The sequence below is a fragment of the Malania oleifera genome, chromosome 3 (assembly GCF_029873635.1).
Source record: "Malania oleifera isolate guangnan ecotype guangnan chromosome 3, ASM2987363v1, whole genome shotgun sequence".
NCBI classification, from domain to species: Eukaryota; Viridiplantae; Streptophyta; class Magnoliopsida; order Santalales; family Ximeniaceae; genus Malania; species Malania oleifera.
Window position 1 is genome coordinate 126487272 of NC_080419.1, and position 16015 is coordinate 126503286.

The 16015-nt window shown below is 36.2% G+C and overlaps 1 protein-coding gene across 5 annotated transcripts in view; it reads left to right on the plus strand.

Moving 5' to 3' along the window:
- The first annotated feature begins 8268 nt into the window (after window positions 1-8268).
- LOC131150391 (poly(ADP-ribose) glycohydrolase 1) overlaps window positions 8269-16015 on the plus strand; it is a 66022-nt gene continuing 58275 nt past the window's right edge. For 2 of the 5 annotated variants that reach the window (XM_058101085.1, XM_058101089.1), the window contains exons 1-6: window positions 8269-8522; window positions 8598-8858; window positions 9294-9479; window positions 9794-9897; window positions 10637-10841; window positions 10969-11073. In XM_058101085.1, the coding sequence (XP_057957068.1) occupies window positions 8610-8858; window positions 9294-9479; window positions 9794-9897; window positions 10637-10841; window positions 10969-11073 (849 nt within the window). In that variant the 5' untranslated portion in view covers window positions 8269-8522; window positions 8598-8609. Of the gene's footprint in view, window positions 8859-9293; window positions 9480-9793; window positions 9898-10636; window positions 10842-10968; window positions 11074-16015 lie in introns of all 5 variants that reach the window. The other 3 variants (XM_058101084.1, XM_058101086.1, XM_058101087.1) reach the window with 3 other exon arrangements.

Genomic DNA, 16015 nt, shown 5'->3' on the forward strand with positions numbered 1-16015 from the left:
AAAACTCGAGTACATTTTACAAAAAATTGACATAATCAAACCCACTTACCTTGATCTCCTCTAGAATCAAAACTTTCTAGTAATCCTTATTCCATCACAAGATAACCACAAATCCACGATTTAGAAAATGAATTATAATTTCGCTTTGAACCCTCTCAAAGGTCTAATTCTAAATTTGGTTGTACTTTAATAAACCACTATTCGTAAAAATATGATACTTATCTTGAAATGATCTTATGTTCATGCTTATAATTTAGAGATAAATTTTGTATCCATACAACATCGTTTGATCACTACACTTGATTTTCTTGAAATTAACTTTCAATTATGCTAATTGAAATCGGTATCTCAGAATTCAACACTTATTTTGAAAAATCAAAAAGCCATTTTCTCAAATTTTAAAAATTACCGAATTAAATCCATATGTTCCTATATATGTTATATATGTAACGACCTACTTAATTACCATATATATTTTTTTATACAATAATATTCTACATGCTCTGATACCATGCTGGAGGTAAACCCAATCATTAACCTAAGCAGCGAGAAGCATAAATCACATAGACATAACCATATGAAAATATATACAAAATACAAAACCAATACCAAAGTACTACATGTTTTCCAAAATATACACATAACACTGTTCCTAAAACACCCTCAACTAGCTAGGGTATACAAAATCATTCCCAAAAATATACTTACTCTTCACTAACAGGGCACTACTGAAACCCCTCTATTTGCGAGCCTGGTCTGCTCGCCTATCTGAATCACCTGAAAAATGATTCAACGCTGGGATGAGTCAACGCTCAGTAAGACGAAATATGTTATTACTAGTATGTGGCAAATGAGCTACTATATCATGAAAATCTATTTTCAAATAAACATATATAACTGAATATATAAATAAAGTATAAGTGATAAAATCCACCACCCTTGTCTCTATTGCTTAACATGACAGTATTGAAGAATATTATTCAAAATACTTCTAATATAAATAAGTATGTTCCCTGTTTCAACAAATCTATACATACGTAATAATAACTGAAAATGTTCCCTGTGGATATCTGTGTGTCATGACTTACCCCCTCATGACAGGGTTGTGCGGCTCGTAGGCGGGATTTTCTCTAGCTGACCAACCAGGAATAAATCACTATACTCCATCGGTCAATATGCTCACCTTAACCCATATCTAGATGGGGAGCATTTCCTCGTCAAGGGCCTACATGATCGACCTACTACCACGTATTATCTAAATAGGTGGTTGCACTCATAAAGTAACATAATATCTGTAGCAATGTTACTGTGCTCTGTAACTCCATAGTCCAATAGGGTCTGATACTATATAATGTATTTCTATATACAACTATCTAATTTACCATGATTATGGAATAATCGAAATAACCATGATGCTGCATAAAACTATATTGTAATTCATACATCGTAATACTGAGAACTGTATAATCATAACACTGAAATTGCGTAATCATAATATTGATATTCGTATAATCATGGTACTGAGACTCATAAAATCATCGTACTGAAATATCGTAAAATCAGAATACTGAAATATCGTAAAACATATTTTCGTACTATATTCATATTCACAAGCCACGCGATATTGTAATACATAATTTTCATCATTTAATAATCTGTATAATATTTTAAAAATACCTAGCATAGCATATTTCCCTTACCTGACTACTGGAAAGCTCCTATGGTATACTAGACTAACACCCACAGGGCTTCCTACAAAACACCCTGAAAATAATATTTGCTAGAACATAATATCAATATTTCTCCGCCTACATCATTTCTTATAACTACCATAAGGCCAAAAATAGGTTAAAAGGTCTTACTCTGAATTTGGGACGAAATCCTACTTCGTTTTCCCAACGATTCGCTCCGGCAGACTTGTAGAGGACTTCGCCAGGAGCGTCGTGGTGGCTTCAGATCATCGATCCGGTGACTGGAGAGGCCAAAATCGAAGAGAGAAGGGAGAGAGTGACGTAGAGAGAGAGAGGAGAGAGAGAGAAGCGTTGAAAGTGAATAAAAATACGATTTTTAGCTATTTATAGGGCGAGATTCGTCGATGAGACACGTCACCTCGTCGACGAGTCCTTCATTAAATTCGTCGACGAAACCCTGTATTTCATCGACGAAATTCAGAGCAGCCAAAAGTCTCGCTCGGTATTATTCTCGTCAACGAAATCTTGTCTTCATCGACGAATTTCCTTATGCACTCGTTGACGAACCCTTGTATTCATCAATGAGTCATGGCAATTTCCTTGAAATTATTATTATCCCCCAAAATGTAATGTCGTCGACGAACACGGAACATTTGTCGACGAATTCTACGGCCTCCTTCTGTTTCTGTTTATATTTCTCTCCCTCTTATTATTTAAATAATATCATTCTTCGGGTCACTACAATATATGAGTCTTCTTGGTTTAATTTGAAGTAGAAGTTATAAAATAAATTCAAAACCTAAGTCTAGTTGTAGCTCTAACAGCATACTGATAGCATACCGACTGTAGTTTCAAAAAAAAAAATCATATCAAATGACTTCATAAAATCTCGAAATTTAATCCTCAAGAATATTGATATATTAATTAGTAGCCCACCAAATTTCTAAATTTTTGGGTATAACTTCGGCTCCAGCAAAATTCTCATCTTTTAGACATTCAATGTTCAAAGTATAAATCTTGAAAATTCTAAAGACCGTACTAGGATACCTCTAAAATTTAGAAATTGAACAACTAAGATAATGTTTACACCATAATAAAAATAAAAGTATACCACCAAAATTTGATTTAAAAACATACCTTGATTCAACTCTTCATGCTACAATTTTTTGGGATTCAAAATTATAATCCTCAAAATTTTGGACTCTCTTATTTTCTCTCTTTCGCCTTTTCTCCCTCTCTTTCTCTCCTTCTCTTTTTCTTCCTCCCCCTTTTGCAATTCCTACACATGACACCCCTCCTGTAGTGATCCTAAAATTTTTAAAAAATAAAAATAAAAATAACAAAATTTTAAATTTAATTAATTGTTATTATTAATTAAATAATATAATATAATAATAATAATAATAATATAATATTATGATGATATAAATAAATATATATATATATATATATATATATATATATATATATATATAACATATCCTAAAAGATCTCAGGATCCTTCAGGCAGAAGAAAGGAGCAGAGAGTGCCCACCCTTCAGTTCCTCCGTCTCCTCTCTCCCACTCTCTTCCATCTCGCCTCCGATTTCGGTCAATCGAAAATCTGGAAATACCATTGGGCTCTACTCGTCGCCACCGACATTTCTATTGAAGAGGATTTATCGTGGGAGTGGTGTAGGCATATCTCCTGGGGTAAGGTCAATTTTCAAACTTATCTCAATTTCTCTTAAACTATAAGCCCAATTAACAAACGGAAATTGTTAGAAGATTCGTGGGGAGATTCTCTACAATCTAGCTGGAGCGGGTTTTCGAATTGGGGCTCCGGGGTACCAATCCTAAATCGGGGGTAAGTTTAATAATTTAGACTTTATTAGGTTATTTAGGGTTTTTAAAGCCTAGGAGAATTTTAGGGAAAGTTACTCTAGGGATTGTGATGAGTAATGTAGTGAAAATTGAATTTCAGGGTTTCAGGTATTTTGAACGCCGTGGGGCGTAGGTCGAGGTGTTAGCGGGGTTTTTTAAGAATCAGGTAAGGGGATTAAGTTAAGTCAGTAATTTTATGAAATTTGAATCAATTTAGTTGTTATGTTTATATAAATATATTTATTTATTCATTTGAAAATTTAAAGGTTATTTTGAAAACCAACCGTTCAAAATGAATTTTACAAACTTAGGATATATGGTATGGTATTTTTGAATAAAATGAACGGTGGAAAGCTTGTTTGTTCATATGGATATATTAAAATGTGAAAAATCGTATAGCAGGTGATTTAATTTGTATGAATTATTGTATATTTAGATTTGAGATTTTGAAATACTGAATTATTTATGAAATATTGAATTGTTTGAGAAATGCTGGAATTGTTGTGAAAAATACTGGAACTGCTTGTGAAAAATGCAGGACTTTGATTTGACAGTCGAGGGCCGGGGTTTTGTTTAAACGACTTTGAGCCGGGTTGTATTTTGTGCTCGAGGGCCAGGTTTAGGAATAATAAGGAATATACGTGAATTGATGTTTTAAATGGTGATTTTTATTATCTAAATTGCATGATATGCTTTAGGAACCCTAGAGACCAGTGTATTGTGAACACGGTACCGTTACTAGTGACTTGTTATGTGGTCGTTGCGCCCACACCTGTGTTGAGAGGTGTGGGATGGTCTTGTCCAATTTGCCTACGTGAGGTGAATGCACCCCCCTGGGTGAGGGCAATTAGACTAGTAGTTGGAGCTGCGTGTACCCGCGGAGTATATTAGCAGAGAGTATAGATGACTACTATTTGGGTGGATCCTCAGGACACTAGTCCAGCCTTCGGGCTGCACAACCCGTGCCATGGGGAAGTAAATAGCGTGTTTGTCACAGTGAGTATCTTATATGCATATCTGTTAATTTATGTGAATACGGTTAATTAATAAGATAACTTCAAGGGCTTACTGAGAAAGGTGAGTGCCCTGGTAGCAGTAATGGTACTATAATAGAGGGAGCTACTTATATGTGCGGGTAATCTTCCCTATCCTCGGCCAATTGTGTGTGTGAGTGTAAAATAATAATGTTTTCATAAATGTGTTTATCTACTTAGTGTACTACTTATTTTTTGTACACTAAATGCATGCTGACCACACACTGACATTAACTTAGTATTTCCCTTACTGAGTTGTGCCTCACCCCTACTTTACAAAATATCTTTTCGGGAAATCCTAGAGATCGAGTCTAGAAGGCTAGAGGAGTCGGGCTAGAGGCGTGAATTTTATACAGGTAGTGTGTAACGACCTGCTATTTAATTTGGGTTATTTTTTATTATTTTATTTTATACTATAACATTTATAATACTTTGATACCAAACTGGATTAAACCCAACCATCAACCTAACCAGCAAGAAGCGAAAATCAAATAAACATATCCATATATAATTATATACAATACCAGAGTGCTAAAACGTTCCCAAAATATACATGTATGGATGTTCCCCAAAATACCCTCAACTGGGTTAGGGCTATACAGAAATACTCCAAAAACATACTCACTCTCTATTGACAGAGTGGTACTGAGGCCCCTCTATCTGTGAGCTTGGTCTGCTCGCTTACTTAGATCACTTGAAAAATGTTAAAGTAATTGGATGAGTCAATGCTCAGTAAGACGAAATATGCGATTGCTAGTGTGTGGCAAATGAGTTACAATACTATGAAAATTTGTTACTATATAATCATGTATCACTGAAACTATAAAATACAATACCAGTAATATAATCATCACCTTTCTCCTGTTGCTTAACATTTATGTACTTTAGGTTTCTACTCCAAATACTACTAATATATATATATATATATGTCTCTGTAAATCTGTATAAACATAGTAATAATTGAAAACTTCCCTGTTGATAACTGTGTGTCATGATTTAACCCCTCATGACAGGATTGTGCGGCCCATAGGCGGGATCTACCCTGGCTGACCAACCAGGAATAAATCACTATACTCCATAGGTCTGATCAGCCCTCCTCAACCTATATCCGATGGGGAGCCTGTCCACTCGTGGGCTCTATACGATCGACCTTTATACCACGTATTATCTGAATAGGTGGTTGCACTCTATATATTGTATGTAGATACAGTACCGTGCTTTGTAAACTGTATGGTCTAATAGGTTGTGATACTATATAATACATCTCTATATATAACTATCTGTTTTACCATGATTTTGTAATAACTGTATAAACCATGACGTTGTGATAAACTGTATCTGTATCAACTGTAATTCAGAAATGAACTGTAAAACTGTATGTCATGGTACTATAACTGTATCTATATCAACTGTATTTTTGTAATAAACTATAAAACCGTATAATCATGGTATTCTGAAGATGCTGTAAAACATATTCACTTTCTATATATTCTGTATAACATACTCTGAAAATACTGTAAAACATAGTTCTGTACTATATTTATATTCTCAAGTCACACAGTAATTTAAAACATATTAAATATACTTGATAAACTGTATTAATCCCTGCTGTGAATAATAATCTGGTATAAATATATATACTACACTGAAAATCATACTGAATTTACCTAGTATAACATATTTCCCTTACCTGACTATTAAAAGCCCTTATCGTATACCGGTCCTACCCCTGCAGGGCTTCCTACACGACACCCTGAAAACAACATTCGCCATAACAGAATATCAATATTTATTTGCCTATATCATTTCCTACAACTGCCAAAAGACCAAAAATTGACTAAAAGACCTTACCTTGAATTTTGGATGAAATCCAACTTCGTTCCACCGACGATCCACTCTAGCAGTCTTAGAGAGAACTTCCCAGGAGCGTCGTGGTGGCCTCAGATCGTCGATTCGGTTCGGCGACTGACGGGGCCGAAATCGACGAGAGATAGAGGTGGAGCCGTAAGAGAGAGAGAGAGAGAGAGAGAGAGAGAGAGAGAGAGAGAGAGAGAGAGAGAGAGAGAGAGAGAGAATTCGGTGAATTTCTACGCAATAAAATGAGCTCAGCACTATTTTTTTTGTGACCTTCGTCGACGAGCCACGTCTTCTCGTCGATGAGTCCTGTAGAAAGTTCGTCAACGAACCTGCACCCTCGTCGATGAATTTCAGACTTCCAAAAATCCTCTCTCGGTATCTTCTCGTCGACAAAATGTGCCCTCGTCGACGAGACCCTTTTGTACCCTCATCGACGAATCCCCCGTGTTCGTCGACAAGGCCATGAGAAAATTCCCTGGGTTATTATATTCAAAATGCAATGTCGTTGACGAAGTCGACTACCTCCTTTTGTTACTGTTTCAATTTTTTTTTCTCTTTATTATTTAAATACCATTACTCTTTGGGTTGTAACATAGTGTGTAGATAGAGATTTTATTTTTGTTTTATTTTATGGGGTGCAATTATGTGATAATGAATGTATTTGTGTATAAAGATAGTTAAAACTCTAGTAATGTAATTTGAAGATTTTATATTTTATTTCTGCTGCGTATGTGTGTTTTATATTTGATGAATAAGGTATCAGGTACACTGACGTCACTAAAGTAGCACTCTGGGCCCACGTGGCGAGTCGGGGTGTTACACCTCCCCCCTTTATATAAATGTGCTAAGACACATGAATGGGGGGATAAGACACATGGATGAAGGGGTAAGACACATTAATGAGAGGATAAGACACATTAGTAAGAGGATAATGCACATTAGTGAGGGTATAAGTATAAGACATATTAATGAGAGGATAAGACACATTAATGAGAGGACATGTGCCAACTATTCCTCAATTAAGGGGACCCATATTAACCTTGTATCAATTATTTCATATATATATATATATATATAGATATATATATTGGGATCATTACAATAAATTAAGGTTTTATTGATGGTCGATGTAACAATCAAAGCATGACAGTACACTAAGTCAAAAAAACACTACTACCAAACAAAAATACTGAAGTGCATGTATTGCGGGTGGCCGTGGTTAGTGAGCATAATATGGGATAATTAGTTTTGGGTTATATTTATAGAATAAACATTATGAGGGTTTTTTTTTGGTTGGCTCCCTTCCAACATATATACGCGGGGAATGAGGGGGTAAGAATATTTTAACTCATACTATTCCATAAGTAATTGGACTATTTTTTTTTGGGCAAAAAATATTGATCGATGATTTGACAAAAAGACCATGACCTTCATTGAGGTTCAAAAATTTAATATTTTTTTTTTTGAGATTATAAAAATCTTAGGAACCTCCCATGATTATTGTCAAAAAGACACAAATTTCTTATCGTACTTACAAAAAGATAAAATTTTTAAGATTCTGTTTAAAACTTGAAAAATATTGAGAAAATAAAAAAAAAATCAAGAAATTCAAATTCTCATGTTTGGTTATCGAGAAAAGTAAGAAAAAAATATAAAAAATAGATCAAATCCATAAACAAATTTTTGATTTTACACATTATTAATATTTAAATAAAATTTTATTTTTAATAATATTTAATAGAGAAGAAAAATATAATTAAAAAAGGAGTTTCCTCATTAATTTAAATAGTTTTCATTTTTTCATTTTCTCTGCCTCGGAAAGAATGTGATGGAGTATTCTGGTTGCTATGAAGCACTTTTTGAGTTTTTGTACCTAATTAGCCGCTCCTTCCAATACGTGTTTTTTGTCACCCCGGCGGACGGCGGTCAAAAGAAAGTAAAATTCTCTTGAGGAAGAGGGTATGTGTTTTTTTAGTAAACTTGAGAGGGAAGATTGATATTTTTGAAATTTTGCGAGAAAATTTGATTGAACAGGAGGAATGCGCTTCAAGCTCCTGTTTTGGAATACGCCTTTCAGGTTTTCTCTTCGTTTTCCCGCTCCATTTTCATTTTCCGACTCTGTAACAGCGTTGAGTGAGAATTGATTGAACAGTCAGCCCGAGCAATGGACAACCGGGAAGATTTGGCTTCGATCCTACCTTTTTTGCCGGTTTTGCTTCGATCATCGTCACTGTCCTGGCCACCTCAAGTCGTCGAAGCTCTCAAAGCGCTGTCCTCAGGCCCCCATCACAGCAGCATCGACTCCGGAGTGCTCCTCTTTCTCGCAATTTCCGATATCCGAAGCTCTCTCTCTCTTTCCTCCCAAAGATTAGCTTCTTCCGCTGCAGATGGCTACGCCCTCTTCTTCGACGACGTAACGTTATTATTATTATTATTATTATTATTATTATTATTAATTTATTCTTTCTTCGCTTGGTCATTCATTCGATCATTTGACTTGTAGAATTGGTATATAGTTCACCACTTTCTTCGTGGTTCCTGAACTGAAACACCCGTTTGGAATTTGGAAAACACATATGATAGGAAAAGAAAAGATGAAGGAGTCTACTGTCCGCCTTTAATCTATCAGCGAACGGAATTTTTGTTTAACACCCGATTAACGTTTTTTTCAAAAAAAATTTTCTATCATAAACGAACACATTTTTCTTCCCCAATACATTATGAATTAACCAGAGAACACTGTGGAAAATTGATTTCCTTCTTCTTATTCTGATCCAAACAGACTAGAATAGTCTCAATAATGTTCCAGCATATCATTTGGGAGTTCGTGCTCATTTTTGTTCTGCAGTTGATGTCCCGGGATGAAGCCAAGAGATGGTTTGCAGATGTTATTCCAGCTATGGCGAATTTGCTTTTGCAATTGCCCTCTCTGTTAGAAGCTCACTATCAAAGTGCAGATAGCCTTCTTAATGGAGTCCAAACTGGTCTTCGCTTGTTGAATTCGCAACAAGCTGGCATAGTTTTCCTCAGCCAGGTACACATGCATTTTCCTTATCATCTATCCTATATTAATTGGGTGTTTATTATCAATTATTGCCACATACTATGTCATATAATAGCTAATGGTACTTATTAGCAGTACTTGCAAAATATTGATTCATTTTAAAGCTAAAAGTATCAATACTTACTTTCTAACTATGAACCATACACCACTTTTAACTGTCAGTGCTCATGGTTAATGGTAGTCACTAACTGTACTTAAATTCTCATGCATTGATTACGAAGCTTTAAATTCATTGTCATTAAGTACATTATGATTTTTCACCATGATTGTTTTGTTGTTTTCAGGAACTGATTGGCGCTCTTCTAGCATGCTCCTTCTTTTGTTTGTTTCCAATTTCCAATAGAGGTGCTAAACATCTTCCAAAGATCAACTTTGATCATTTGTTTGCGTATGTGACCTCAGCTTTCTTATATGAACCTCTTAAATTGTCATTAGAATCTGGAATGATAGAATACAACCTTTAAGTGTTTGTTTCATTTAGTGATGATTCTTGGAATTGTGTGCTACTATGATTAATTAACAAAGGAAATTTCAAAATTTGAAGGTGATAGTGTAAAACAAGCAGAGCTAAGATGCCAGCGAAGGGAGAAAAGAGCCCAATTAGATAAGGTTAAGAAACTGTGATTGCAGTTCCACAGAATGACTAGTACTACAAGAGTGGTGGTTCAAGAAGCATGTTCAATCTTTATTCACCTATTTTATGTGGTTGGCGTGAGCAAGTTTGAATGTTAACTTTTGCGACTCTAATCTGTGAGCCTTGTTGTGCATGTGTGTGTAGTATCAATATTCTTTTTATGACTCTGATCAGGAAGCAACATTGTGCATGGCTGTGTATCACAAAAGGTTTCAAGGTTTCATTTAGAGCATGTGTCGAATGGATCATCATACAAGGAATCTATATTATTCATGTCTCATTAATGTTGTTTTTTTGCACTGTTTCTCTTTTGGTCTCCCTCACCATATATTTTTTGATTTTAATTATTTACCAAATTTATTCTGTTCCTCTACAATCTCTCTTGATATGCACATATCCAAATATTTGGTATGCTGTAGATTATTGAATAGTTATTTTATTTTTAATTTTTTAAAGCAGAAAACAAAGTTCATGTGAGATAATGTTTTTTCAGGAGTCTGTATGACAGTTATGATGAAAAGCAAGAAAATAAAATAAAGTGCATTATACATTATTTTAAGAGGATATGTTTATGTATGCCTATGTTCTACGTCTCATTTGAGCGGAAAGTTCTTCCTTTGGAACATGGTCCTCTTGGTGTTTCCTATCCCAAGGCTGACTTTTGGAGCAAATCTGTTGTTCCACTCTGCCGTTTTGAGGTAACAATTTAACATATATTAATATCATAATTTTGAAGCCAAATTGTTTAAACTTCCTGGCCTAATTTATTTGTGATTTGTTTCATATTAAAGTATTACTTAGTTTGGATTTTTTTATTCTATGTAGGTTTTTAGGTTAGGTTTGCTGGAAGATCAAGCCAGCGAGGCTCTTGAAGTGGATTTTGCCAACAAATATATTGGGGGTGGTGCTCTTCATCGGGGTTGTGTGCAGGTTTTCCTTTAAAAATATTGGAAAGGGACAAATGCTAATTTTGATCGTCAAACTATATAATGGGAAAAATTGTTATTATTAGTTTATTACTTAAAACTATTTCTTTTATGATCAATTAAAAACATATCTTTCAACATGCATTGCAAAGCAAATGGTGAATATGAGATGCTGCTTACCTATTTTGGGATAGTTATGACCTTGAATTTTCACTTATTGGATGGAATCAGGAATAGAGACTATTAATGGTTATTTAGTCATTTAGCATTATTATTAATTTTGTTAGAGTTTGGTTTGTAATAAGTGTAAGTTAGTAAGGGTATTATGGTCATTCCTATTGTACTTGACATGTATTATAAATAAGGGGAGGGACCTATCATTGAGTTTAGGTCTTCCATTTTACCCAATTATTCAACATGGTATCAGAGCATGATTCTGAACCCTAAGTGTTACCACCACCATCAAAGTGAAGCCTGAAACCCAAAATCCGCTGCACGTCCATCATCAGAGAAGATTTTTCAGCAATACTATAACCCTAGAAAACAGCCAGCAGCGGCAGAAATTCAGACCAGTCACTGGAATTTTCTGGGCGAAACAGTTTGAGAACATCAAATCCACTAATAGACTTGTCAAAACCAACACCATAGTCACCCACAGACACTGCCGATCTTTCCCCCTCTGAAATCCCACCTCCACGCAGTGTCCCATGTACCCTCACGAGCTGGACAAAGGCTGCCAGGGCTCGTGAAGCCACTTTCAGGCATGGTTTTGACCTGAAATGATCCATCAGTGATCCAATCTCTTTGTTAACATGTTTTTGGAGATTTTTCATGATGTTTTTTGCCCAAAGATGCCACCTTTTTTAATTGCTCAAGTGCGGCAACCAAGGAATGGCTGTTTGATGCTTCGTGAAGCAGTTTATCAATGGTTATTGAGTTTATTGGATCTGAAACAATGGGATTTTCTGTGTTTTTTGATTCAATGATCTAATTCCTTTCATATAGCAAAATATCAAGCTGTTGGACATGTGTTTTGATCAAAGATCCAATCTTTGTTTAACCATGCACTAGTGGTAATTCGTTAGTTGTTGGTCGGTGTTAGTAACAGTCATCGGTGACTTTTTTGGAGCAATGACAGTGCTCGTAAGCTGTTTTTTGTGAGGGCTATGGCAGTGTTATATAAGTTGGTGATTTCTCCATGGTAGTTTCAGTGGTTCACTTCTCCAATTGTTTTAGTGCTGTGAGTTGCTTTCTTGTGGGCTGTATTTGAGTTTCTTGGTGCTGTGGGAGTCTTGTACTGATTTATTTGTGACTTGTTCATGGTTGGTCACTTTGTTTGTCGTTGTTCCGATTGTCCAACAATTAATCTTATGGTCATTGGTTTGCTTGTGAATGTTGGGATGGAGTTTGTAAATCCCAGAAGTATGGTTCCTTCGTTAATCACTGGTTTGAGTGAACTGCATACTGTGACTATATTAGAGGAGGAGTATTCAAGTTTTCTATAGTATTAGTTGTCTCAACAAGCATCTTCTCACATTGCGTCTTTTGCTCAGATTGGTAATCCTAGAGTTTGTATGTCATCCATCCTACTAGTCCTTAGGTTATCGATTCTGCTGCCACGACCATATAACAGGTGCAACCAATTTCTTTTCTAGATATCTAGTATCCTAAAAATCTACCTCAAGTTACCCTTGCTGATGGGTCCACTATTGCTATTAGGGGGATAGGAACATTAAATCCTACTCCTTCCATCTCTCTTTCTTCTGCTTTATACATCCCTAAATTTCCTTTGAATTTCATGTCAGTTAGTAAGCTTACAAAGTCACTAAATTGTTCTATCACATTATTTCTTGATTCTGTTGCTGTTCAGTATCTGAAGACGAGAAAGACAATTGGCATAGGATGTGAGGCTTGTGGACTTTACTACTTTCAGTTGCCTTCTCCACCCATTGCTTGCATAGTCGCAGCTACACTACTTCAAATCCATTGTCGCCTTGGTCATATTTCCTTGGACAAGTTGAAACAGCTGGTTCCTACATTGAGTTTTGTGTCTAATCTTGAGTGTGAGTCTTGTCAATTGAGCAAGCATCGTCGTGTTCCCTTTGCTTCCTGGGTCGACAAATGAGTGGTTACTCCTTTCATGCTAGTCCATTCCGATATTTGGGGTCCTAGTCATGTTACATCAAAGTTGGGGTTTTTATACTTTGTTACATTTGTTGATGACTACTCTAGGATGACTTTGTTATATTTAATGAAAGATCGTTTTAAGTTGTATGATATCTTTTGTGCCTTTTGTTCCCAAAAAAGGACTCAATTTGATATGCCAGTCAGGATACTTCGTAGTGATAATGCTAAGGAGTACTTTAGTACCCAATTCAGTACTTATATGACTAGTTTTGGTATGATCCATTAGTCCTTTTGTGCCCGAACTCCGCAACAAAATGGGGTTGCAAAGCTAAAAAATAGACATATTCTTGAAGTTACTCATACCCTATTGTATCAAATGAATGTCTCCAAAGTTTTTTGGAGCGATGCTGTGCTCATAGCTTGCTCCCTTATCAATAAAATGCCACCTTTTGTCCTTGGCGGCAAAATACCATATTCAGTTATTTTCCTCTCCCTTCCTCCTAGTATATTTGGTTGTGTGTCTTTTGTCCCTCAGTTAACTCTAGGAATGGATAAGTTGGATCCTTATGTTATCAAATGTATCTATTTGGGCTATTCCTATACTCAAAAAGGATGTTGATGTTATAGTCCTACTTTACATCGATTTTTTGCCTCTGCTGATGTCGCCTTGTTTGAATCTACACGTTACTACTCTGATTCCTTGAGTTCTGTTGACCTTAATGAGTCTCTTCCATTGCCTTGCCTTCCAGATCCAAACCTAGTATCTATGCCCAATCCTTCTACATTTTCATCCAGTTTGAGTTCTTCTCGTCGCTTGGATCATCCCAATTTGCAAGTATGCACACAATGACTCAAGGGGGAAATGCCTCCTTCAGCTTCTACTGTTGTACCTTTAATGCCCCTGTCGGATGATCTTATCTCCCATGATGTTGATCTTCCTATAGCTATTCGAAAAGGTAAACCCACTTGTACCCAACATCTAATCTCTAATTTTGTTTGTTATGATTTCTTGTCACCCTCTTATTACTGTTTTTTAGTACTTTGTATTCCATTGCTTTTCCAAAATCTATTTCTGAAGCCCTATCCCATTTTTGGTGGAGGACAACAATGGTTGAAGAGATGCGTGCACTACATGATAATGATACTTGGGCTTTGGTACCTTTTCCTTCTGTTAAGTCCATGGTTGGTTGTCGTTGGGTGTGCACTATGAAAGTCCATGTTCTGAGGCTCGTTTGAAGGCCTGCCTCGTTGCTAAGGGGTATACTCAGGTGTATGGTTTGGATTATTCAAACACATTCTCTCCTATCGCTAAACTTGCCTCCGTATGTTTATTCATTTTTTTAGCCACCACTTGTCATGGCCTCTACATCAGTTAGATGTGAGGAATGCTTTCCTACATGGTGATCCTCATGAGGATGTATATACGGAGCAACCACCTGGGTTTGTTGCTCAAAAGGAGTTAGGCTTAGTATGTCAACTTAAGAAATCATTGTGTAAATTAAAACAATCTCTAAGGGCATGGTTTGACCGTTTTAGTATTGTAGTACTTGAGTTTGGTCTTCATCGGTGTGCAGTAGATCACTATCTTTTTTATCATCATACTCCATCTGGCAGGATTTTGCTTATTGTGTATGTGGATGACATTGTGACCACTGGTGATGATGATCGAGGCATCCAAGACCTAAAGCTTTTCCTACAGAGTAAGTTTCATACCAAGGACTTGGGATCATTAAAGTACTTCTCGGGTATAGAAGTATTGAGATCTCGTATAGGAACTGTATTGTCATAGAGAAAGTATGTCCTTAATCTTTTAGATGAGACGGGGATGTTGGGATCCAAACCTGTTGGCTGTTGATACACCCATGGATCCCAATAGTAAGTTAGTGTCAGTTATGGGTGATTTGTTGCCTAACCCAAGTTGGTATAGGATACTTATTGGAAAGTTGAATTATCTCATAGTCACCCGATCAGATATATCCTTCGCAACAAGTGTTGTGAGTCAGTTTCTCGATTCCCCGAGAGCAAGTCATTGGGATGTAGTAATTCGCATTTTAAGATATCTAAAAGGTTCACTAGGGAGAGGTCTTTTATATTAGGATTGGGATCACACTCATATTTAGGGATATATAGATGTAGATTGACCGGGTTGTTAGAAAAGGTGTAGTCCCAATAGGGGGGTGAATTGGGTATTTAAAAAATTTATGCAAATGCTTTAACAATTTTAACCACAGCTTAAGCACGTGATCTAAATGAGCAAATGCAATTAACAATCACAACAAATATGAACAAATATAAATGTGCTTAATTTAAAGAAATTAGGGAAGAGAGAATAAAACCCGTATTTTTACAAGGTTCGACAATTCTTGCCTACGTCCTTGCCTCAAGTAGCTCACTTGAGGATTCCACTATGCGCTCCTTCAATAGGTGGAGAAACCTCTCTCTTTTAGTAGGCGGATAAGCCTTTACAATCCCTCCTTCAATAAGCGGAGATGCCTCCTTCCTTCACCAGGAGGAGATGCCTCTTTCCTTTACTTAGGCGTAGTTGTCTCACTCATTCAATAGACGGAGTCGCCTCTCTCCTTCACTCGGCAGAGTCGCTTCTCTCCTTCACTCGGCAGAGTCGCCTCTCTCTTTCACTAGGCAGAGTCGCCTCTCTCTTTCAATAGGCGGAGATGCCTCCCTCCTTCAATAGGCAGAGATGCCCTTACAAAGTGGAATCAAAAGAAATTGTTGTACAAAGAATGCTCCAAAATTGAGCAGATAAGTACAATACAAATACAACACTAATACACTCTCAAAAGATTATGAATGAAGCTCAA